The sequence below is a fragment of the Chiloscyllium plagiosum genome, unplaced genomic scaffold (assembly GCF_037043375.1).
Source record: "Chiloscyllium plagiosum isolate Xiang-an unplaced genomic scaffold, Cpla_swu_hap1 HiC_scaffold_7, whole genome shotgun sequence".
NCBI lineage: Eukaryota > Metazoa > Chordata > Chondrichthyes > Orectolobiformes > Hemiscylliidae > Chiloscyllium > Chiloscyllium plagiosum.
This window is the reverse complement of record NW_028270145.1, coordinates 113,642,240-113,668,834: the sequence shown is the minus strand read 5'-3', so window position 1 is coordinate 113,668,834 and position 26,595 is coordinate 113,642,240. Positions and strand designations below refer to the sequence as shown.

The window sequence follows — 26,595 nt, the reverse complement described above, 5'->3', positions numbered from 1 at the left end:
TTAGAAAAAAGGAGATTGAGGGGGCATCTGATTGAGGTTTACAAAATCATGAAGGGTATAGACAGGATGGATAGAGACAAGCTTTTTCCCAGAATGAAGGATTCAATAACGAGAGGTCATGCTTTCAAGGTGAGAGGTGGAAAGTTTAAGGGGAATACACACAGCAAGTACTTCACACAGAGGATGGTGGGCGTTGCCAGCAGAGGTGGTAGAGGCAGGCACGGTAGATTCATTTAAGATGTGTCTGGATAAATGCATGAGTAGGTGGGGAATACAGGGATACAGATGCTTAGGAATTGACCGACAGGTTTAGACAGTACATTTGGACCAGCTCAGGCTTGGAAGGCCGAAGGGCCTGTTCCTGGGCTGTAAATTTTCTTTGTTCTTTGATTGCTCACCCTGAAAAGGTTCAGCTCCTAAATATGTGGAACATTTTTTCCACCTGAGGAAATATCATTGACCTGAATCATTTAGTCTGTTTCTCTTTCTATGGACCTGATGAGGATTTCCAGCATTTTAATAATTACAAAATGTTGTTCAGCTCCTTTAGGGGACCCTGAGCATCTTGGGATATTGGCAACAAAGCGCCACCCCCTATTTTAATTTCTCCCACCTTTGACTCCAGTTCAGTGCTCTTACTCCATGCCCCGCTATTCCTACCAGTCATGTTCACATTGAAGATCATCTCATCATCTGTGGAGCGGCAGATGTAGAACCCAGAATCATTCTTCAGGACATTCTTGATGATCAGACTGTGCACGCGCGACTCATTCTTCATCTCGTACTTTTCCCCCTTGGTCACCTGCTCCTTGTGGCGATACCAGGTGACACTGGCTGGCTCCTTGGAGACAATGGCTGCGAGCACAGCCTGTCCATTCTCATTGGCGTAAACTTCTTCCAGATGTTTCTCCTTGTTTGTAAACAACACTGGGGCCTCTGGTGGAGAGAACAGAAAGAAAGTCCTCACTTTTACACCTTCCACTGTGTGTGAATCCCCATTACACTTCACTGCCACCTGGTAAAATCAGTGGCATCATGTTAACGCCACTAGGCTACCAATCTAAAAGTCCAGGCTAATGTTCTGGAGATATGGGTATAAGCCCCATCGTGGCAGACGGTGAATTTTGAAATCAAAAGAAAATCTGGGATTAAAAGCTACCCTAAAGAAAACAGAGAGTAAACCTTTGAGCCTGCTCTGCTATTCAATATGATCATGGCTGATTTCCTTAGACTGTGACTCCTGGTTCTGGACTTCCCAGTCATCGAGAACATCCTTCCCACATTTATCCTGTCTATTCCTGTTAGAATTTTGTTAGTTCCTATGAGAGGCTCCTCATGGGATGGCATGATAGCTAGCACTGCTGCCTCACAGCGCCAGGGACTCAAGTTCAATTCCAACCTCAGGCAACTGGCTGTGTGGAGTTTGTACATTCTCACTGTGTCTGTGCTCCGGTTTCCTCCCACAATCCAAACATGGGCAGGTTAGGTGAATTGGCCATGCTAAATTGACCATAGTGTTCAGGAATGTGTACCAAGTTAAAAATCATACAACACCAGGTTATAGTCCAACAGGTTTATTTGAAAGCACTAGCTTTCAGAGCGCTCCTCCTTCATCAGGTGGTTGTGGAGAATAAGATTGTAAGACACAGAATTTATAGCAAAGGTTTACAGTGTGATGTAACAGAAATTATATACTGAAAAAGACCTGGATTGTTTGTTAGGTGTCTCATCTTTTAGAATGACCATGTTGGTTTCAGTTCTTTCATATGTAAATCACAAAACATTTTCTTCAAAGTTACATTCTCAAGTAAGCTTTAACAATTAGTGTCATGTCGGCAAAGATAATGTATTGAAGGTGTGAGCTTCCCTGTGAAGCTGTCTGTGCCACAATGGTCAGACTGATTCTAATCTGAAAAATGGATTTACAGAATCTTACATGGATTCATGCAGTTTTTGAGCAAAGCAAAATGTAATTCTGCAAGTACAAATTCACCCCACAAACTTATATGTGTGTGTGCGCATGCGTGTGTGTGTGTGGGGGGGGGGGTTAGTTATGAGTGTCTGTGAGAGAGTGTGTGTGTGAGTGTAAAGGAATATAAGTCTGTGAGAGGGTGTGTGTGGGAATGTATGTGTGAGCAGGAATGTATGTGTGAGCATATGAAAGAGGTTCTGCGTGAATGTGTGTGCAGGAGTGTCTGTGTGTGGGTATTTGGTTGTGTGTGTCTGTGTATATAGTGCAATGGGGTCACCTGCAGTGTGACATGAACCCAAGGTCCAGGTTGAGGCCATCCCTATGGGTACCAAACTTGGCTATCAGTCTCTGCTTGGCCACTTTTCGTTGTTGTCTGCTGCTTGTCTCTATCAAGGATGGGCACTTCAGCACCTCACTCTACCGCAAACTCACAGATAATCTCATGTGATGCTACACTTCTCCAGCCTCCATCTGAAACATATTAAAACAGTCATCCCCTATGGACAAGCCCTACGCATACTCAGTATCTGTTCAGATGAGGAGGAACGTGAGGGGCACATGGAAGTACTCAGGGATGCCCTCATAAGAATGGGGTATGATGCTCAACTCATAGACCGCCAGTTCCAACATGCCACAGCGAGGAACCGTAATGACCTCCTCAGGAGATAGACATGTGCTGCAACCGACAGGATACCCTTTGTTGTCCAGTATTTCCCAGGAGCCGAAAAACTACGCCATGGTCTTCGCAGCCTGTAGCACATTATCAATGAGGATGAGCACCTCGCCAAGACCTTCCCCACACCTCCACTGCTCGCCTTCAAACAGATCATTGTTCGTAGCAAATTGCCCGGCTTTCAGGACAATACCATACAACCTTGTCACGGTAGACGCTGCAAGACATGTCAAAATGTCGACACGGATATCACCATTATACGTGGGGACACCTCCCACCATGTACGTGGCAGGTACTCATGCGACTCAGCCAATGTTGTCTATCTTATATGCTGCAGGCAAGGATGCCCTGAGGCTTGTACATTGTCGAGACCAAGCAGAGGCTACGGCAACGGATGAATGGACACGGCACAACAATCAACAGACAGGACAGTTCCCTCCCAGTCGGAGGACACTTCAATGGTCCAGGACATTTGACCTCGGACCTTCGGGTAACCAAGGTGGACTTTGGAACAGGCAACAATGAAAAGTGGCCGAGCAGAGCCTGATAGCCAGGTTTGGTACCCATAGGGAGGGTCTCAATCAGGACCTTGGATTCATGTCATACTACAGATGACCCCATTGCACCTATCTTCTGCTATCTTCCGCAACTACACTGGCCCCACCCCCCACCTTTTCCTCCGCTACATCGATGACTGTATCGGCGCCGCCTCGTGCTCCCACGAGGAGGTGGAACAGTTCATCCACTTCACCAACACCTTCCACCCCGACCTCAAATTCACCTGGACAGTCTCAGATTCCTCCCTCCCCTTCCTCGACCTTTCTATTTCCATCTCAGGCGACCGAATCAACACGGACATCTACTACAAACCGACCGACTCCCACAGCTACCTGGACTACACCTCCTCCCATCCTGCCCCCTGCAAAAACGCCATCCCATTCTCCCAATTCCTTCGACTCCGCCGCATCTGCTCCCAGGAGGACCAGTTCCAAAAACACACATCCCAGATGGCCTCCTTCTTCAAGGACCGCAATTTCCCCCCCGACGTGATCGACGATGCCCTCCACCGCATCTCTTCCACTTCCCGATCCTCCGCCCTTGAACCCCGCCCTTCCAACCGCCACCAGGACAGAACCCCACTGGTCCTCACCTACCACCCCACTAACCTCCATGTACAGCGCATTATCCGCCGTCATTTCCGCCACCTCCAAACGGACCCCACCACCAAGGATATATTTCCCTCCCCTCCCCTATCAGCATTCCGTAAAGACCACTCCCTCCGTGACTCCCTCGTCAGATCCACACCCCCCACCAACCCAACCTCCACTCCCCGCACCTTCCCCTGCAACCGCAGGAGGTGCAAGACTTGCGCCCACACCTCCCCTCTCACCTCCCTCCAAGGCCCCAAAGGAAACTTCCATATCCGCCACAGATTCACCTGTACCTCCACACATATCATCTATTGCATCCTCTGTACCCGATGTGGCCTCCTCTATATTGGGGAGACAGGCCGCCTACTTGCGGAGCGTTTCAGAGAACACCTCTGGGACACCCGGACCAACCAACCCAACCACCCTGTAGCTCAACATTTCAATTCCCCCTCCCACTCCACCAAGGATATGCAGGTCTTTGGACTCCTCCATCGTCAGACCACAGCGAAACGACGGTTGGAGGAAGAACGCCTCATCTTCCGGCTAGGAACCCTCCAACCACAAGGGATGAACTCGGATTTCACCAGTTTCCTCATTTCCCCTCCCCCCAGCCTGTCTCAGTCAAATCCATCAAATTCAGCACCGCCTCCCTAACCTGCAATCTTCTTCCCGACCTCTCCGCCCCCACCCCAATCTGTCCTATCACCCTCACCTTGACCTTTTTCCACCTATCACATTTCCGACGCCCCTCCCCCAAGTCCCTCCTCCCTATCTTTTATCTTAGCCTGCTGGACAAACTTTCCTCATTCCTGAAGAAGGGCTAATGCCCGAAACGTCGATTCTCCTGTTCCCTAGATGCTGCCTGACCTGCTGCGCTTCTCCAGCAACACATTTCCATCCCATTACACACACACAGACAGAAACACACACACACAGTCTGGTGAAAGTGAGGACTGCAGATGTTTCGGGCAAATGCCCTTCTGATGAAGGGCTGTTGCCTGAAACTTCGGTTTTCCTGCTCCTCGGATGCTGCCTGACCTGCTGTGCTTTTCCAGCACCACTCTAATCTTGACACCCACACACACACACACACACAAACACACACACACCCACCCAAACACCCTCCTACAGATACACACACTCATGCAGACCCTCTTTCATACGCTCACACATACACTCCCACACACACCCTCTCGCAGACTTAAATAAAAGCAAATTACTGCGGATGCTGGAATCTGAAACCAAAAGAGAAAATGTTGGAAAATCTCAGCAGGTCTGGCAGCATCTGTAAGGACAGAAAAGCTTTGACAAAGGGTCAGTTAGACTCGAAACGTCAGCCCTTTTCTCTCCTTACAGATGCTACCAGACTTGCTGAGGTTTTCCAGCATTTTCTCTTTTGCTCTCGTAGACTTATACCCCTTTATACTCTCTCACTGACACTCATAACCCCCACCCACCTCCCCCCTCCACCCCATACACATGCACATATAAGTTTGTTTGGTGAATCTGTACTTGCAGAATTACATTTTACTTTGCTCAAAAACTGCATGAATCCATGTAAGATTCTGTAAATCCATACTTTAGATTAGAATCAGTCTATCCATTGTGGCACAGACAGCCTCACATGGAAGCTCACATCTTCAATACATTATATGGGCCGACATGATAGCAATTGTTAACGTTCACTTGAGAATGTAACTTTTTAAAAACGTTTTGCGGTTTACATGTGAAAGAACTGAAACCAACATGGTCATTCTAAAACATGAGAGACTTAAGAAACAATCCAGGTCTTTTTCAATATATGATTTCAGTTACATCACACTGTAAACTTTTGCTATAAATTCTGTCTTAGAATCTTATTCTCCACAACCACCTGATGAAGGAGCGGCACTCCAAAAGCTAGTGCTTCCAAATAAACCTGTTGGACTATAACCTGGTGTTGTGTGATTTTTAACTTTGTACACCCTAGTCCAACACCGGCGTCTCCAAACCAGGAATGTGTAGGTTAGGTGCATTAGTCAGGGGTAAATATAGATAATAAGGTAGGGGAATGGGTCTGGGCGGGTTACTCTTCAGACGGTCAGTGTGGACTTGTTGGGCTGAAGGGCCTGTTTCCACACTGTAGGGATTCTATATAAAAAAGATGTTGTCATGATTATCATAAAAATGCATCTGGTTCACATGTAGGCCAGACTGGATAAGGATATTAGATGTTAACATGATTATCATAAAAATACATCTGGTTCAATAGTGTCCTTTAGGCAAAGACATCTACTGTCCTTACCCAGTCTGGCCTACATGTGAATTCAGTGTTGTGGTCAATGCTTAAGTGCTCTCTAAAGTGGCTGAGCAAGCCACTCATTCAAGGGAAATTAGTAATAGGCAACAAATGCTAGCCTTGATAGTGACACCCACACCCAGTGAAAGAATTAAACAAAAGTACTTTATGAAATTTAAGTTGGAAAACAACGTACTTAATGTGCACAGCAAGATCCTACAATGAGCATTGGAGTGGCATGCAGCATTAGTAGTTGCATAAATGAGCTGAGACAGCATTGATGAAGAGATCCAACTCTGGATCAGCTATGCTAGCCTAGCCTTCTACAAACTACAATCATGTTTCACCACAAAAATCTCCACAAGTCAACAAGATTCCTGGTATACACAGCTGTTGTTACCACCACACTGCTGTACTGCAGTGAGATCTGGACTGTGAATCAGTGACACATAAACACAACTGAGACATGCATCCGACAATGCCTCTACCACACTCTCTAGAATCAGTGGAGGATTATCAAACAAAATAATGTACTTCTTGAAGCTAGCTCTACTAGCAATGCACGAGAAACAAAATAAACAATTGCTGGAAAAACTTTGCAGATCTGGCAGCATCTATGGAGAGAAAGCAGACTAATATTTCTGGTCAAGTGACCCTATCTTCAGAACAATGGACGAGACACTGTATACAGGTGGTTGAAAAGCAGCTCCTGCCAACTTGTGATTTCTCAGTCTGAAACCCTTCTTGGAGCAAGGCATCATTGACATTAATGACTGGGAGGAGCTTGTTGCCAATCATTCAAAAATGGCAGATAACCTGTCCATCAAATTTCATCAGGCTTTGTATTTAATGTCTTAATAAAGAGGCAGAGTGACTGCAGAGAAGAATTTAGTCAAACATTTGTGTATGTCTTCAGCCCATTCCATCCATGCAGGTCAAAAACAACCACCTAACTATTCCAATTCCTTTTTCCAGCAATTAACCTAGAGCCTTGTATTTCTTGGCATCGAAAGTACACATCTAAATACATTTTTTTTTCATTCATGGGATGAGGGCACCGCTGGCTAGGCTAGTATTTATTATCCAGAGGGCAATTAAGAGTCAAACACATTACTGTGGGTCTGGAGACACATGTAGGACAGACCAGGTAAGGATGGCAGTTTCCTTCCCTGAAGGACATTAGGGAACCAGATGGATTTTTCCAACATTCTACAATGAATTAATGGTCATCATTAGACTCTTTAATTCCACCAACTGCCATGGCAGGGTTCAAACCTGACGCCCCAGAACATTACCTGGATCTCTGGATTAACAGCCCCGCAATAATATCACCAGGCTATTGCCTCTCCGCAAAACTTTCTGTCTCTACTACCCTTACAGGCTGAGAGTTCTAGATTCCGACCACTCTCTAGGTGAAAAGGTTTTTCCTTCTAAATCTCCTGCCTTTACCATAAATCCACGTTCCGATCATTGATCCCTCCACCAAGGGGAAAGATTTTTTTTTCCTGTTTACCCTATTTATGCCCCTTGTAATTTTACAAATCTCAATTGTGTCTTCTCTCAATCTCCTTTGCACCAGGGTAAACATCCCCAAGTCTATCTAATCTCTTCATAACCAGCCCTGGCCATGTCCTAATAAATCCCCTCTGCACCTTTTCCAGTGCAATCATATCCCTCCTATAATGTGGATTCCAGACTGTACTGTGGCTTAACCAACATCTGATGCGGTTCCAGCATAACCTCCTGCTCTTAAACTCCATCCCTTGACTAATAAAGGCAAGATTAATACTTGACTAATTGAAGGCAACTTCAGGCATTTAAATGAAACAAATCCATATTCCACTGCCCTGTGAGATGTTCTGCCTTGTGTACCCAGAGACCTGGGGAGGGGGGGAGGGATGCTAGGAATTGGTCAGACAAGAAGTCCCTCAGCAGATATTCACACCCCTTGAATAGACAACACCTTCAAATTGAGGGACAGCCAGTGATGACAAGATTAGTTGGGCTCAAGCTACACTAGTCCCACTTTCCATCTGGGTGAAAAAAAGATTTTCCTCAAATCCCATCTCAACTGCCTTCACTTTGAATTCATACCCCTTGGTTATTGACCTTCTGACCAAGGGAAATAGCTGTTTTCTATTCACCCTGTCCATGCCCCTCAATCTTACACACCTCTATCTGGTCCCCTCTCAATTTTCTCTGCTCCAAAGGAAACAACCTGAGCTTATCCAGCTTCTCTTCATAGCTAAACTGCTCCATCCTGGTGAATTTCCACTACACTCCTCCAGTGCAATCACATTCTTCTTATAGTGGGGTGACCAGAATCACTTACAGTACTCCAGCTGCAGCCTAACCAAAGTTCTGCAGCTCCAACATTACCACCCTCCTCTTATAACCTATGTCTTAACTGATAAAGGCAAATGTCCTCTATGCCTTTTTAATTACCCTGTTAACTTGTCGTACCAACAATTCAGCTCCAGCTCATCATCATTTAAAATCTATTCTACTTTAACGTTTTGTGAAAAACCTGCACAGTATGTTTGTATCTAAAACTGTAAAGTGTTACTCTTTCTCATGTCTTTTCTGTAGATGAATAGGTTAAAATGGTTCTGTAAAATCATGGAATATTACTGCACAGAGGGAAGCCATTTGGCCCAGCAAGCCTGTGTAAGTTCTTTCAAAGAAGTACCTGATTAGTCCCATTCATTCCTGCTCTTTCCCCGCAGACCTGCAATTGTTTTGACTTTATAAATATTGTTCAGTTTGTTGCATTTATTGCATGGTCAATGTGTCAGTTTATCTTTAACAGACATGCTCATGATGACACTACTGTTAGTAATAATGTGAGACCTGAGATTATAACCTCCATATTGACTCCATCTTACCCCAAATTCATTTGAAGCATAACAGTCTACTGGAAGTTATAGTTGAATGGCATAACAGTAGCCAAACACTTGTATATGTGTGAATGTATAATAGTTAGTTATAATTATAATAAATATCTGATGAGGTCATTGGGCTTGAAACATTAACTGTTTCAGTTGCTGAGACCTGCTGAATTTCCCCAGCAATTTCTGTTTTTGTTTCGAATCTTGAGCATCTGCAGTTGTTTTATATAATTGTAATAAATACCTGTTGGATTCTTCAGTCTAACGAAACCACATTCAGTTTCTCAAGTTACAAGAGATAACATAATTAATGCCACATCAGATATAAATACGCCACTGGAGGTAAAATCATACCACCAACCTAACAGGTAGTGTACTGCATGCTGAGATTGGGAGAGCGGTCTTTAGTCCCGTTCTCAGTCTATCTTTCTCTCTTGATCTCTGTCTCAATTTCTCTTTGTTTCTGTCTCTTTTTCTGACATGGACACAGCACTCAATATTCCAGGGTTGGGGTGGATGCGATGGTGAATTTTAATATCTAAACCAAAGCACCTGTTGTTTAGGATAAAAATAGCAGTGATCCCTCGCTGACACTGTCTAAATTGGACTGTGAGGATTAGGTTACACTATGACTAGGTTACTACAGAAATAGTTCCAGTGTTGGGCCCTTAGACTCCATGGGATAGTTTATAGGCCCAAAGTGAAGAACACCTGGGGACCAAGCCACTTGAGGGATCAGAGCTGAAAATGTGTTGCTGGAAAAGCACAGCAGGCCAGGCAGTATCCAAGGAACAGGAGAATCGACGTTTCGGGCATGAGCCCTTCTTCAGGAATGAGGAAAGTGTGTCCACTTTCCTCATTCCTGAAGAAGGGCTCATGCCCGAAACGTCGATTCTCCTGTTCCTTGGATACTGCCTGGCCTGCTGTGCTTTTCCAGCAACACATTTTCAGCTCTGATCTCCAGCATCTGCAGTCCTCACTTTCTCCACTTGAGGGATCATAAAGGATATGTCGTGTCCCATTAATGATAATGGTCTAATGGTCATTTACATAAATGATTTGGATGTGAGCATAAGAGGTACAGTTAGTAAGTTTGTAGATGAAAATTGGAGGTGTAGTGGACAGCGAAGAGGGATTACAACAGGATCTTGACCAAATGGGCCAATGCGCTGAGAAGTGGCAGATGGAGTTTAATTCAGATAAATGCGAGGTGCTGCATTTTGGGAAAGCAAATCTTAGCAGGTCTTATACACTTAATGGTAAGGTCCTAGGGAGTGTTACTGAACAAAGAGACCTTGGAGTGCAGGTTCATAGCTCCTTGAAAGTGGAGTCGCAGGTAGAATGGATAGTGACGAAGGCGTTTGGTATGCTTTCTTTTATTGGTCAGAGTATTCAGTACAGGGGGTGGGAGGTCATGTTGCGACTGTACAGGACATTGGTTAGGCCACAGTTGGAATATTGCGTGCAATTCTGGTCTCCTTCCTATCGGAAAGATGTTGTGAAGCTTGAAAGATTTATAAGGATGTTGTCAGGGTTGGAGGATTTGAGCTATAGGGAGAGGCTGAACAGGCTGGGGCTGTTTTCCCTGGAGCGTCAGAGGCTGAGGGGTGACCTTATAGAGGTTTACAAAATTATGAGGGGCATGGATAGGGTAAATAGGCAAAGTCTTTCCCTGGGGTTGGGGAGTCCAGAAGTAGAGGGCATAGGCATAGGTTTAGAGTGAGAGGGGAAAGATATTAAAGAGACTTGAGGGGCAACATTTTCACACAGAGGGTGTACGGGTATGGAAAGAGCTGCGGGAGGAAGTGGTTGAGGCTGGTACAATTACAACATTTAAGAGGCATTTGAATGGGTATATGAATAGGGAGGGTTTGGAGGGATATGGGCCAGGTGCTGGCAGGTGGGACTAGATTGGGTTGGGATATCTGGTCGGCATGGACGGGTTGGACCGAAGGGTCTGTTTCCATGCTGTACATCTCTATGACTCTAATTAATTTCTCATTAGGAATTGATTAACTCTGTGGGTTAGGATTGAGTCCTCCACTACCACCTGATGAAGGAGCGACGCTCTGAAAGCCAGTGTGCTTCCAACTAAACCTGTTGAACTATAACCTGGTATTGTGTGATTTTTAACTTTGTACACCCCAGTCCAACACCGGCATCTCCAAATCATGAGGCTATGTACTTTGGCAGGAAGAATACTGGAGGTAAACATTAGTTAAATGGAGAAAGACTCCAAAATGTTTCAGAACAGATGGATTTCGGAGTCCTCATGCATTAATTTTAAAAAAGTAACATCCAAGTTCAGTGGATAATAGGACAGACACACGGAATGATCACCGTAGACCACAGCCAAAATATTGTAAACAGCTGTGCTCCCCTTATCTTAGGAGAGGCATTTCAACATTACAGACATCACAGAGAAGGTTCACTAGGCTGATACTGGTTATGGAGGATCTGTCTTATGAGGACAGGTTTTGTAAGTTGGGTTTGTATTCAAAGGAGTTGAGAAGAATGAAGTATACAAGTTTCTTAGGTGACTTGACAGGGTAGATGCAGAAAGGTTGTTTCCCCTTGTGGGAAGTCTAGAACCAGAGGGAATAATCTCAGAATAAGGGGTCAGATATTTAAAACTGAGAGGATTTTCCCTCAGAAAGTAGTGAATTTGTGTAATTCTTCACTGCGGTGGGCTGTTGAGGCTGGGTCATTAAGTATAGTCAGGGTTGAGACAGACAGATTTTTAATCAGTAAAGGAATCAAGAGTTTGGGGAAAAGGCAGGAAAGTGGAGTCAAGGATTATCAGATCAGACATGGCCTTATTGAATGGCAGAGCAGACTGTGATGGGCTGAATTACCCACTGCTCCTACATCTTATTGTCTAATGGCCTGACGATATGAGGGCTGTACCTGTGACAGTCACTTTAAAAGTCAGTTTGTCTGAGTCAGCATCACAGACATATTGTCCAGAATCGGATGGTTCAGAGTCGAAGATCATCAGCTCCCTTATCAGACCCCGTGACTCTATCCTGATTTTGTCACTGGGCCGCAGCTCAATCCCATCCTTGGACCAGCGAACCTGCACATCTGGATGGCATAGTTTACATGTAATAGCAATGGTCTCAGACTCAATGAAACTGCGATCTTCCGAGATATGGGAGCTTCCAACAATCATTACAGGAGGATCTGGAAGGAATACCATGAAGTTTATCAACAATGAACCATCAGAATTTAGTATACCCATCATCGAGGGCATTGAGACTTCCCTTATCATTGCCAGATATTTATAGCTATATAGCAAGAGCAAATTGCATTTATATAGCACTTTTAATCATAAGAATTGAATTTGGAAAGCATCTTTTACAGAAAAAAAACATGCACTTATATGGCAAATTTGCACAGTAAAAATTTGCATTTATAAAGCACCTTTGACAGTAAAAAGATGCACTTATATAGCATGGTTGTACATTAAAAAATTGCACTTATATTGCACTTTTACACATTAAAATCTTGCATTGATATAGCACCTCTTCAGAGTAAAATATGCATTTATAAAACATGCTCTAACATGTCACAGCATGGTTAGCAAACATAATTCGATAACCACAGCACTAAACCTGCAGAAAGGGATAGGTTTTAAGAAGTTTGATGAAGAACAGAAAGTATTGACCAAGGTGCTGGTGGGGGAGGGCTGAGTTTGGTTGGTACAAAACTGACCTGCTGTTTGCAGACGATGACACTCAGGAGCAGTTTGTAAGAAAGATGCAGGAGGGGGCTGATGACCGATCCTTGGAGGTCACGAGAGATGACAGAGAATGAACACTAAGAGAGGCTACTGAGGGTAATTCTCTGTATCCAATGTGAGGGATTGGAAGGGAACCGTGAGAGAATCCCATCAGAGCGACAATAGTGAAAGAGGGGTTGGACAAGGATGGTCAATGTGTCAAAGGTTGAGAACATGAAGAGGGAAAGTTTAGCCACAATCACGGGCACACAAGGTGACATTTGTACCCTGAGCAGAACAGTTTTCTTATGGGCACAGAAGCAAAAACCTAATGGGACAAACACTGAGGTGCTGGAAAAGATGGGGAATAAACTGGGTGACAACTTGCTCAAGAAATTTGGTGGGGGTTTTGGGGTGTAGTTGGTGATACATGATAGTTGGTGAGGATGGAGATTGTGTCAGAAACTCAGGAGCACCACAGAATCCCACCTATCCCATGAGGGACAGGGACTGAGTCTGGAGTTACTGCCTGAGTGATATTCCCCTGTGTCACAAAGACGAATATATTTTTGATGGTCTCAGTGAGCATCATCTGTGTCAGCATGCAAAAACGAGAAAAGTGTCTGGGGAAAGCTTCTGTGAGGGCACTGAGCCTGAGCTTTGTTACCTTCCACACGCACTCTGAATACAATGTTATCGCTCTGTACATCACAGAGGTACTCTCCAGAATCTGTTGTCCGAGCGTCCAATATCTGCAGAGACCGGAACGTTCCTTCCCTTCCCATGGTGATCCTCTCATTTTCCACCACGTTCACCCTGTCTTTGTACCATTTGGCAATACCATCTGGCCAAGACAGTTCACACTGGAGGGTAATATCCTCGGAGGTCAGGTACTTATACTCTGCTGGATCCTTGGTCTGTCTGATTATCTTAACTGGTGGCTCTGCAGATAAAACCAGGGATGTGTTGGTTTAATGGTGTATCAATAACAAGAATATCTATTTATTTACCACCTTTACCTTGTAGAGATAGCTCAAGATGTGCAATTAGACTCAAGTTAACACCAAGACACATGAACATATTAGGGCAGGTGATCAGTGCCTTTACATACAATTACACAAACGTTTACAATACAGAAATTGGTCATTCAGCCAATTATGGCTGTCGATGTTAGTTCACTACGAGAACATCCTCCCACACATTTACATCTCACCCTTTCTGCATCACAATCAATTCTTTGCTTATCCATAGGTTTCCCATACATGTATCAGTGCTTGTTATTTCATTCAATTTCTGAGAGCACGAGTTCTATATTTTCCCCACTTTCTGGGTGATATGTTTCCCTGTCTTCGTGAATGCTTTTATAAATGACCAATAAGATAACCTGAGAAACGATGGGCTGGTGATATTATCAGTAGACTATTCATCGAGAGATTTAGGTAATTTTCTGAGAACCCTGGGTCTAAATCTCACCATAGCAGATGGAAGAATTTGACTTCAATAAAAACCTGGAATTAAGAGTCTAATGATGACCGTGGTTAAAAATCACACAACACCAGGTTATAGTCCAACAGGTTTAATTGGAAGCACACTAGCTTTCAGAGTGACGCTCCTTCATCAGGTGATAGTGGAGCCTCCTGATGAAGGAGCATCGCTCCAAAAGCTAGTGTGCTTCCAATTAAACCTGTTGGACTATAACCTGGTGTTGTGTGATTTTTAACTTTGTACACCCCAGTACAACACCGGCATCTCCAAATAATGATGACCATGATACTGTTGCTGATTGTCAAGAAAACCCATCTGGTTCACTAATACCTTTCATGGAAGGAAATGCTGTCCTTATCTGGTCTTGGCCTACATATGACTCCAGGTGCACAGCAATAAGGCTGAAAAAGATATTTTTGTTTACAGAGGGCTATGAGTCTTGAAACTCTGCCTCCCTTGCCCTTTTGGGAAGATAGTCTTTAAATGTTATTCAGCTGAGGTAAATACATAGGAGAAAGTGAGGACTGCAGTTGTTGGAAAGCAGAGTCAAAACATGTGGTGCTGGAAAAGCACAGCAGGTCAGGGAGCATCCAAGAAGCAGGACAGTCGATGTTTCGGGTGCAAACCCTTTATCAGGAACGAACCCTGATGAAGGGATTAAGCCCAAAACGTTGGCTCTCCTGCTCCTCAGATGCTGCCTGACCTACTGTACTTTTCCAGTGTCACACTTTTTGACTGGGGAATTACATTCTTGATAAGGAGGGGGTGAGATGTTACGAAGGTGTTGATGGGAATAAGGAGCACTCAGATCAGCCACAATCTAAATGCATGGAGAAACAGACTTGAGTGGCTGAGTGGCTTATTTCTAATCCCAATTTACATGTTGTATGGTACTGGCGCCTCCAAGAGCAGGTGGCAATGGTGGGAGGAGTCAGACAGTAGAGTCATAGAGTCATACAGCATGGAAACAGACCTTTGGTCCAACCAGTCCATGCCGACCAAGTTTCCAAAACTAAACTTGTCTCACTTGTCTGTGTTTGGCTCATATCCCTCTGAGTCAAGAATATGGTGCTGGAAAAGCACAGCTGGTCAGGCAGCATCCGAGCAGCAGGAGAATCGCGTTTCGGGCATAAGCCCTTCATCAGGGCTTATGATCTCCAGCATCTGCAGTCCTCACTTCCTCATATCCCTCTGAACATTTCCTATTCATGTAGCTGTCCAAATTTCTTTTAAATGTTGTATTTGTACCAGCATCTATCACTTCTTACAATTCAATCCACAGGCAAACAACCTTTTGTGTGAAAAGGTTACCCCTCAGGTCCCTTCTAAATCTTTCTCCTCTCACCTTAAAAATATGCCCTCTAGTTTTGAACCCTCCCATCTTAGGGAAAAGACCTTTGCTATTGACCTTATCTCTGCCCCCCGTGATTTTATTAACCTCCTTCAGGTCACCCCTCAACCTCCTATACTCCAGTGAAAAAAGTCCGAGCCCATTCATTATAACTCAACTCTCAAGTCCCAACAACATCCTTACAAACCTCTCTGAACCTTTTTCAATTTAATAATGTCCTTCGCATAGTAGGGCGACCAGAACGGGACACAGTACTCCATCAGTGGCCTCACCAACATCCTGTGCAATCTCAACTCCTACACTCAATGGTCTGAGCAATGAAGGCAAGCATGTTAAATGCCTTCTTAACCATCCTGTCTAACTGTGACACAATTTTTAAAGGACTAGGTTCCTGAACGCCTCAGTGTTTCTGCTACCATTAACTATATATGTTTTGCCCTTGTTCATCTTGCCAAAATGCAATACCTCACATTTATCCAAATTAAACTCCATCTGCCATTCCTCAGTGCATTGGCCCAATAGATAAAGATCCTTTACAGATCCAGTCTGCACAAAGGCATATCAATGTCTGGCAGAGGGCTCATTCATGTACAGAGACAGACAGACAGGGAGATACAGAGACACAAAAGATTCCTCAACCAAGATGAGAACGACAGTCTCAATCCAACATAAATAATCCACTTTCCTAGTTTTAGTTTTAAGTTAATTTCAGGTTTGTAAAGACCAGATGTCAGTAGAATAAAGAAACACTGCTTCATGATCTTTGGGCCATCTGGTTGCTTCAACAGAATATGTTTATAAGCACAGGAGATATTGTAAGAAATTTGGTGCAGTTTGATAGAGATGGGAGAATACTGGCTGAACTCAAGATTATGGAAGATGGATGTGGGAAACCAAGAGGACAACATTGTTTGGAAGTGACAGAGGTGCACAGTGTGCTGTCAGTAACAGTCAGGTTAAAGAAGGACTAGAGATAGGTGATATTACACAGACGGAGATCGTACTCTTTGTTTTAGAGGCAAGGGATTGGAAGCTGAGCTCAGGGTCAAGCAGCACTTCAACTTTGGGATTGGTCAGGATCAAGCTCAGACAGTTGACAGCACTGAACCTAAGCTTTGTTACCTTCCACGTGCACTCTGAATACAATGCTATCACTCTGGACATCACAGAGGTACTCTCCTGAGTCTGTCACTTGAGCTTCCAGAACTTGCAGCGACCGAAACGTTCCTTCCATTCTGAGAGAGATCCTCTCATTTTCTACCACTTTCTCCCCATTCTTGTACCATTTGGCAACAACATCCGGCCGAGATAGCTCACATTGGAGCACAAAGTCCTCAGAGGTCAGGTACTTCTGCTTTGCCGGACATGCAAACTGTCTGATTATCTTAACCAGTGGCTCTGCAGGTAGAATCAGGAAACGTCAGCTTAAAAGGTGGCTCAACAAGAATGTGCATTTATTTAGCAGCTTTATCTTCATAGAGCTATCCTGAGACATGAGAAATCAAACAAAAATTGACACCAAGTGACATGTGTGAACATAGGTAATCAATTTGATACAAATACACAGAAGTTTACGACACAGAAACTGGCCATTCAGCCAATCATAACTTTTGACGTTAGTTTATCACAAGAACATCGTCCCACACTTTTGCATCTCAGCCTTTCTACATCACCATGGATTGATCATCCATAGGTTTCCCATAAATGCATCTGTTCTCATCAGTTCATCCACTTCCTAAGAGAGTGAGTTCCACATACTCCCCACTTTCTGGGTGAAATGTTTCTTTGTATTCAAGGCTGTCTATTAATGACCAATAAGTTAACCTGGGAGGCAATGGACTAATGATATGAGCAGTAGATTAGAATTGCAGATACCCAGATAATGTTTGGGGTCACTGGGATCGAATCCCAAAATGGCAGATGGTGCAATTCAAACCTAGTAAAAATATAGTATCAACAGCCTAATAGTGATCATGTACCACTGTTGATTGTCAAAAAAATCCCATCTGGTTCACTAATGTCTTTTAGGAAAGGAAATCTGCTGTCTTTTCCTGGTCTCAGCCCACATGTGGCTCCAGGTCCACAGAAATGGGACTGAAAAAGTTATTTTTCTTACTCAGGGTTATGAGTCTGTGGAAGTCTCTCCCCAAAATGGCAAGGGAAGCAGAGACTTGGACTGTTATTCAGGCAGGGTAAATAAATTCTTCATGCTTTTTTGATTTATTATTGTCATATTTACCTAGGTGCAGTGAAAAGTTTTGTTTTGCATACAGTACAGGCAGACCATACAAAGATAGAAGACACGAGAAATACAAAGTTACTGCTGCAAAGCAAGGGAATGAAATGTTATAAAGAACTCAGTGGCAATGTGATGTACTTGGATCAGCCATAGTCTCATGCATTGAGGAGCTGACCTGAGGGGCTGAGTGGCCTACACCTAATTTACATGCTATAAAATATTGGAGACTATAACAGCAGGTTGCAATGGCGAGGGAGGGTAGCAGGGGAGCCATATAGTAGTCCCTGTTTTCATAAAGGCATATAGATATCGGACAGTGGTCTCATTCTGTGAGCGAGGGAGGCAGGGAAAGAGTGGGAGAGAGAGCGAAAGAGAGAGAGTGAAAGAGAGAGAATGAAAATGAGGCTGACAGTTAAAGATTCCTCTGCCAAGATGTGATCTATAGTCGCAATTCAATGTAAATATAATGTTTTCATAGTTTTAGTCTTAATTTTGTAAAAGTCTGATACCATTGGAATAAAGTAAATATGAACTTTGGGCTGTCTGGGTGCTTCAATCCTTTGATAGAATAAATTTCTAAGCACAGGAGCTGTTTGGTGAATTGACTTGATGTAGTTTGGATATAGATTGGAGAATATTGGATCGGCTGAAGATTATGGAAGACAGAAGATGAGAAACCAAAGGGAGGTTAGAATGTGTCAGAGGAACACAGGTTAAGTCAGGTTAAGGAAGGACTGGAGGTGGGCGACATTACACAGAAGTCAGTGTCTTTGTGAAGGAAAGGTGAAGTGATTGGAACCTAAGTTCAGGGTCAAACCAAATTCCAAGATTAGGAATGGTCAGTATCGAGTTTAGCACAGTGAGGGCACTGAGATCAAGTTTCATTACCTTCCACATGCACTCTGAATACAATGCGGTCACTCTGGACATCACAGAGGTATTCTCCAGAGTCTGTTGTCTGAGCATCCAGTACCCTCAGTGATCGGAACGTTCCTTCCCTCCCAATGGAGATCCTCTCATTTTCCACCACTTTTTCCCCGTCCTTGTACCATTTGGCAACACCATCCAGCCGTGACAGTTCACACTGGAGCATAATGTTCTCTGAAGTCAGGTACTTGTGCTCTGCTGGACCCTCAGTTTGTCTGATTATCTTAACCGGTGGCTCTGCAGATAGAACCAGGCAGGTGTTGGTTTAATGGTGCATCAATAACAAGAATGTGCATTTATTTACCACCTTTACTTTGCAGAGCTGGCTCCAGATATGCAATTAAATTTGAGTTAACATGTGAACATATTAGGACAGGTGATCAATACGTTTACATACAATTACACAGAGGTTTACAACACCGAAATAAACCCGTCAGCCCATCATAACTCTGTTGGTGTTGGTTCACAATCCACACCTTTACATCTTACCCTTTCTGCACTACCCATATGTTCCCCATAAACTTATGTGCACTCATCATTTCATTCACTCCCTGAGGGAGCGAGTTCCACATTCTCCCTACTTTCTGGTTAAGAAGCTTCTATATATTCATAACTGACTTTATTAATGACCAGTAAGATAACAAGGAGCAGTGATGGCATGGTGGTGTAATCACCAGATTATTAACCCAGGTAATATCCTGGGGTCCTGGGACTGAATAGTACCATGGCAGATGTTGGAATCTGAATTCAATAAAACCCTGGAATTAAGTTTATTGATGATCATGATATCATTGTTAATTGTCAGGAAAAACCGATCTGGTTCAATATTGTTCTTTACCTGATCTGGCCTACATCTGACTCCAAACCCACAGTAATGGGGCTGAAATAGTTGTTTTCTCACAGAGGGTTATGAGACTGTGGAACTCTGTTCCCAAAATAGCAAGGGAAGCAAAGTCTTCAAATATTTTTCAGGTGGACTAAATTAATTCTTGATAACCAAGGGAGTGAAATGCTATAAAGGTTTTTGTGGGAATTGGGAGTAATCAGATGTCATTGGAAGTCTGAGGTGAGTGGTGTTCCACAGGACTCTGTCCTTGGGCCTCTACTGTTTGTAATTTTTATTAATGACTTGGATGAGGAGATTGAAGGATGGGTTAGCAAGTTTGCAGACGACACAAAGGTTGGAGGTGTTGTTGACAGTATAGAGGGCTGTTATAGGCTGCAGCGGGACATTGACAGGATGCAGAGATGGGCTGAGAGGTGGCAGATGGAGTTCAACCAGATAAATGCAAGGTGATGCATTTTGGAAGGTCGAATTTGAAAGCTGAGGACAGCATTAAGGATAGGATTCTTGGCAGTGTGGAGGAACAGAGGGATCTTGGTGTGCAGGTACATAGATCCCTTAAAATGGCCACCCAAGTGGACAGGGTTGTTAAGAAAGCATATGGTGTTTTGGCTTTCATTAACAGGGGGATTGAGTTTAAGAGTCATGAGATCTTGTTGCAGCTCTATAAAACTTTGGTTAGACCGCATTTGGAATACTGCGTCCAGTTCTGGTCACCCTATTATAGGAAAGATGTGGATGCTTTGGAGAAGGTTCAGAGGAGGTTTACCAGGATGCTGCCTAGACTGGAGGGCTTATCTTATGAAGAGAGGTTGACTGAGCTCGGACTTTTTTCATTGGAGAAAAGGAGGAGGAGAGGGGACCTAATTGAGGTATACAAGATAATGAGAGGCATAGATAGAGTCGATAGCCAGACACTATTTCCCAGGGCAGAAATGACTAACACAAGGGGTCATAGTTTTAAGCTGGTTGGAGGAAAGTATAGAGGAGATGTCAGAGGCGGGTTCTTTACACAGAGAGTTGTGAGAGCATGGAATGCGTTGCCAGCAGCAGTTGTGGAAGCAAGGTCATTGGGGACATTTAAGAGACTACTGGACATGCATATGGTCACAGAAATTTGAGGGTGAATACATGAGGATCAGTGGTCGGCACAACATCGTGGGCTGAAGGACCTGTTCTGTGCTGTACTGTTCTATGTTCTAGAGTAGCAGACCCAAGGGGTTGAGTGGCCTACTCATAACTTACATGCTTATAAGGACTGGAGCCTCCAACAGCAGGTGGCAATGGTGAGGAAGGGTAGCAAAGGAGCCATATAGTACCTACAGACCTGGTTTGAACAGAGGTATACCAATGTCAGGCAGGGGCCTCATTCAGGGACAGAGTCAGACAGACAGACAGAGACACAAAAGATTCCTCAACCAAGATGATGAACTGTAGCCTGAATTCAATGTTAATACTGCATTTTCCTGGTTTTACTCTCAATTTAACTTTATCTTAGTAAAGGCCTGATGCCAGGAGAATATAGAAACACCGCTTCATGATCACTGGGCTGTTTGGGTGCTCAATCTCTTGATAAAGTAAGTTGCTGAGCACAGTAACTGATTGGTGAATACACTTAGTGCAATTTGGATACAGAGCAGAGAGTATTGGATGAGCTGAAGATTATGGAGGACAGAAGATGAGAAACCAAGGGGAGGTTTGGAGGTGTCAGAGACATGCAGAGTGCTGTCAGTAACCGATATTGTACAGAAGGAGGTCGATGTCCTTGTTATGGAGAGAAGGAATTGGAAGCTGAGCTCAGGGTCAAGCAGCACCCTGACTTTGGGGATGGTCAGGGTCAAGCTTGGACAGGTGAGGGCATTGAATCCAAGCTTTGTTACCTTGCACACATACTCCGAATACAACGCTGTCACTCTGGACATCACAGAGGTACTCTCCCGAGTCTGTCGTCCGAGCATCTAGTACCCGCAGTGATCGGAATGCTCCCTCATTCCCAATGAAGATCCTCTCATTTTCCACCATCTTCTCCCCATCCTTGTACCATTTGGCAACACCATCCAGCTGAGACAGCTCACACTGGAGTGTAATGACCTCGGAGGTCAGGTACTTGTGCTCTGTTGGACCCTCTGTCTGTCTGATTATCTTAATCGGTGGCTCTGCAGAAAGAACCATGGAGTTATCAGTTTAATGGTGACGCTATACAAGAACATGCATTTATATAGCACCTCCACCTTTGTCAAGCTATCTCAAGATGTGCAATCAAATTCAACTTAACACAAGATGAGAACATTTTAGGACAGATGATCAATACCTTTACATATAGTTACAGAGATGTTTACAACTCAGAAATAGGCCATTGTGATTTCCTTTGGGTCTAGTTCACTAGAAGAACTTCTTCCCATACCTTTACATCTCACCCTTTCTGCACTACCATCAATTCTTTGCTCACCTATAGGTTCCTCATAAATGTATCAGTACTAGTCATTTCATTCACTCCATGAAGGAGAGAGTTCCATATTCTCACCATTTTCTGCTTAAGAAGCTTCTCTACATTTATGACTGCCTTTATTGATGACCAATAAATTAACCAGGGGAGGTGATGCTGTGGTGTATATCACTAGATATTAATCCAGAGACCTAGATAATGTTCTGGGGACCCTGGATTTGAATCCCGACAGGGCAAATGGTGGAATTCAAATTCAATAAGTCCTGGAATTAAGAGTCTAATGATGACCATGAAAGTGTTATCGATTGTTGGTGGGGAAGAAAAAAACATTTGGTTCTCTAATGTCCTTTTGGGAAGGAAATCTGCTGTACGTACCTGGTCCTGTTGGAATATTGCGTGCAATTCTGGTCTCCTTTCAATCGGAAACATGCTGTGAAACTTGAAAGGGTTCAGAAAAGATTTACAAGGATGTTGCCAGAGTTGGAGGATCTGAGCTACAGGGAGAGGCTGAACAGGCTGGGGCTGTATTCCCTGAAGCGTCAGAGGCTGAGGGGTGACCGAATAGAGGTTTACACAATTATGAGGGGCATGGATAGGATAAATTTATGTCAGATTGTGGACATAAATACCACTATTACACGTGAGAACACCTCCCACCGTGTACATGGCAGGTACTCATGTGACTCAGCCAACATTGTCTATCTTATACGTTGCAGGCAGTGATGCCCAGAGGCATGGTACATTGGGGAAACCGAGCAAAGGCTACGACAACGGATGAATGGGCACCGCACAACAATCAACAGACAGGAGGGTTCCCTCCCAGTTGGGGAACACTTCAGTGGTCCAGGACATTCAGCCTCGGACCTTCGGGTGACCATCCTCCAAGGTGGACTTCGGGACAGGCAGCAGAGGAAAGTGGCTGAGCAGAGGCTGATAGCTAAGTTCGGTACCCATAGGGAGGGCCTCAACCGGGACCTTGGGTTCATGTCACATTACAGGTGATCATTGCACTACACACACACACACACACACAGATATTCCTACACATACACACATTCTCACATGCACACGGACACAGATACACACAGACGCGCACACAGACACCCAAACACATCCTTATAGACACACAGACTCCCACACATGCACCCCCTCACAGACTTAAGACACTCTGCACACACACACACACACACACACACACTTTCTCACACTCACAACCCCCACCCCAGACAGACACACATACAGACAGACAAAGACCCACATGCACACATATGTATTGTGTGTGGTGAAATTTTTTTGGTACAAAGTTACATTGCACTTTGCTCAAAAACCACATAGATTCAATTCGAGCTCTGAGCTCAAAAACTGCATGAATTTATGCAAAACTTTGTTATTTCACTTTTTAGATTGGAATCAATCTAAATATCAGGTCATAGGCAGAGAACACAGGGGGCTAACACCTTCAACACATTGTCTAGCTATCACCATTGTTAACAGCTAACCCGAGAATGCAACTTTTAAAAAAAACGGTTTTGTGATTTACACATGAAAGAAGTGAAACTATCACTGTATTCTAACAGATGAAAGGCTTAACAGACAATCAATTCTTCAATGTATAATTTCAGTTACAACATACTGCAAATGTTTGCTGTAAATTCTGTGTTACGATCGAGCCCTGCACAATCACCTGTTGAAGGAGCGTCGCTCCGAAAGCTAGTGTGCTTCCAATTAAACCTGTTGGACTATAACCTGGTGTTGTGTGATGTTTAACTTCGTACACCCCAGTCCAACACTGGCATCTCCGAATCATAAAAAATTAATAGGGACGAAAAATTTATAATACAAGATAAAGATTGCAAGATTTTGTTTTATTCTATCATCAGATGTGGGTAGCATTATTTGTTAATCTCTAATTAACCAGAGGAAAGTTACATATCAACCACATTGTTGTGGGACTGAGGTCACATGTAGGCCAGACTGGCCAACAATGGCAGGCTGCTTAGCTAGACTAGTAATCCAGAAACCCAACCTAATGCTCCGGGGACAAGGGTTCAATTCCCACCATGTAGTGAATTTAAATTCAATAAAATTACCGGAATAAAAAGTTCAACTACTAGTGACCATTTAACCATTTGTAAAAACCTGTCATGGGACATGGGCTTTGCTGGTTTGCCAGTATTTATTGCCCAACCCAAACTGCCCTGAAGAATGCTCAGTGGGGGACGGGAACCTGAAGTGTAGTTCCAGTGCACAGGAGGATGAGAGCAGGGAGGGCAGGGACAGGATTTCACGGTCACAGGAATGTGCTGGCAGACAGCAAACTGGTTTGAAGTGAGTCTACTTCAACAGCAGAAGTATCCAAAATAAGGTAGGTGAGCTTGCAGCATGGATAGGTACCTGGGACTTCGATGTTGTGGCCATTTTGGAGACGTGGATAGAGCAGGGTGAGGAATGGATGTTGCAGGTTCCAGGGTTTAGATCTTGCATTAAGAACAGGCAAGGCGGTAAAAGAGGGGGAGGTGTGGCCTTGTTAGTCAAGGACAGTATAACGGTGGCTGAGAGAACTTTTGATGAGGTCTCGTCTACTGAGGTAGCATGGGCTGAGGTTAGGAACAGGAGAGGAGAGGTCATACTGCAGGGAGCTTTTTATAAGCCTCTGCAGAGTTCCAGGCAGGTGGAGGAGAGGATTGGCAAAATGACTCTGCGTAGGAGTGAAAGGAACAGGATGGTCATTATGGGGGACTTTAACTTCCCCAACATTGACTGGAAATGCTTTCACTCTAGTATGTTGGATGGATCAGTTTTTGTCCAATGTGTGCAGGAAGGTTTTCTGATACAGTATGTCGAAGGACCGACAAGAGGGGAGGCCACACTGTATCTGGTGCTTCGTAATGAACCAGGCCAGGTGTCTGATTTAGTGGTAGGTGAGCACTTTGGACAGAGTGACCATAATTCAGCTACGTTTAGTTTAGTGATGGAAAGGGATAGGTATGTGCCACAGGGCAAGAGTTATCGATGGGGCAGAGGCAATTATAATGCGATTAGGCAAGACTTAGGATGCAGAGAATGGGGTAGGAAAATGCAGGGGATGGGGACAATTAAAATGTGGTGCTGGTTTAAGGAACAGATATTGCGTGTCCTTGATAGGTATATCCCTGTCAGACAGGGAAGTAGTGATAAAGTAAGGGAAGCATGATTTACTACAGAAATTGCATCCCGTTAAGCGGACGAAGGAGGCTCATGTGACGATGAGACGAGATAGTTCAGATGAGGAGATGGAGAGTTACAGATTAGCTCAGAAGGATTTAAAGAGAGAGTTAAGAAGAGCAAAGAGAGGACATGAACAGTCTTTAGCAGGTAGAATAAAGGAGAACTCTAAAGCATTCTACAGGTATGTGAGGAATAAAAGGATGACTAAGGTAGGAATAGGGCCAGTCAAAAACAGAAGTGGGAAGTTGTGTGTGGACCCTGTGGAGATCGGAGAGGAGCTAAACAATTATTTCTCATTGATTTTCACTTAGGAAAAGGAGAATATTGTAGAGAACAATGAGATATGAGACATTAGACTAGAAAGGATCAAGGTTAGTGAGGGAGAGGTGTTGTCAACTTTCACTCTTTCTAGAATTGATAAGTCCCCTGGCCGGATGGGATTTATCCGAAGATTCTTGGGGAAGTTAGGGAGGAGATGGTGGAGCCTTTGGCTTTGATATTTAAGTTGCCATTGTCTACTGGTTTAGTACCAGAGGACTGGAGGATTGCAAATGTTGTGCCCTTGTTCAAGAAGGATAGTAGGGGTGACCCAGGTAATTATAGACCAGTGAGCCTTACTTCTGTTGTAGGAAAGGTTTTGGAAAGGATTATTAAAGATAAGATTTATAATCATCTAGCAAGCAACAATTTTATTTCAGATAGTCAACATGATTTTGTCAAGGGCAGGTCATGTCTCACAAACCTCAGAGTTTTTTGAGAAAGTACCAAACATGTGGATGAGTGTAGGGCAGTTGACGTACTATACATGGACTTTAATAAAGCCTTTCATAAGGTTCCACATGGTAGGCTATTGGAAAAAATGCAGAGGCATGGGGTTGAGGGTGATTTAGCAGTTTGGATTAGAAACTGGCTTTCTGAAAGAAGGCAGCGAGTGGTGGTTGAAGGAAAATATTCAGCCTGGAGTCTGGTTACTAGTGGTTGCCACAAGGATCTGTTTTGGGACCACTGCTGTTTGTCATTTTTATAAATGTGTTAGACACAGGTATAGGTGGATGGGTTAGTAAGTTTGCAGATGACACTGAAGTCAGTGGAGTAGTGGAAAATGTGGAAGAATGTTGCAGGTTGCAGGGGGACTCGGATAATCTGCAGAATTGGGCTGGAGTTCAATGCAGATAAATATGAGGTGATTCACTTTAGGAAGAATAACAGGAAGGCAGAGTACTGGTTCAATGGAAAGAATCTTGGTAGTGTGGATATGCAGAGGAATCTTGGAGTCCGTGTATATGGATCCCTGAAAGTTGCCACCCAGGTTGATAGTGCTGTTAAGAAGGTATGCGGTGTGTTAGGTTTTATTGGTAGAGGGATTGAGTTACGAAGCCGTAATGTCATGCTGCAATTGTACAAAAGGCTAAT

The 26,595-nt window shown here is 43.9% G+C and overlaps 1 protein-coding gene across 18 annotated transcripts in view; it reads right to left on the bottom strand.

Moving 5' to 3' along the window:
• Positions 1-26,595, bottom strand: part of obsl1a (obscurin like cytoskeletal adaptor 1a) — a 306,290-nt gene that overhangs the window by 94,174 nt on the left and 185,521 nt on the right. For all 18 annotated transcript variants that reach the window (XM_087989381.1, XM_087989386.1, XM_087989383.1 and 15 more), the window contains 6 exons: positions 21,410-21,685; positions 18,647-18,922; positions 16,642-16,917; positions 13,351-13,626; positions 11,870-12,145; positions 661-936 (listed from right to left, as the gene is read on the bottom strand). In XM_087989381.1, coding sequence (XP_087845507.1) covers positions 661-936; positions 11,870-12,145; positions 13,351-13,626; positions 16,642-16,917; positions 18,647-18,922; positions 21,410-21,685 — 1,656 coding nt within the window. The remainder of the gene's footprint in view (positions 1-660; positions 937-11,869; positions 12,146-13,350; positions 13,627-16,641; positions 16,918-18,646; positions 18,923-21,409; positions 21,686-26,595) is intronic.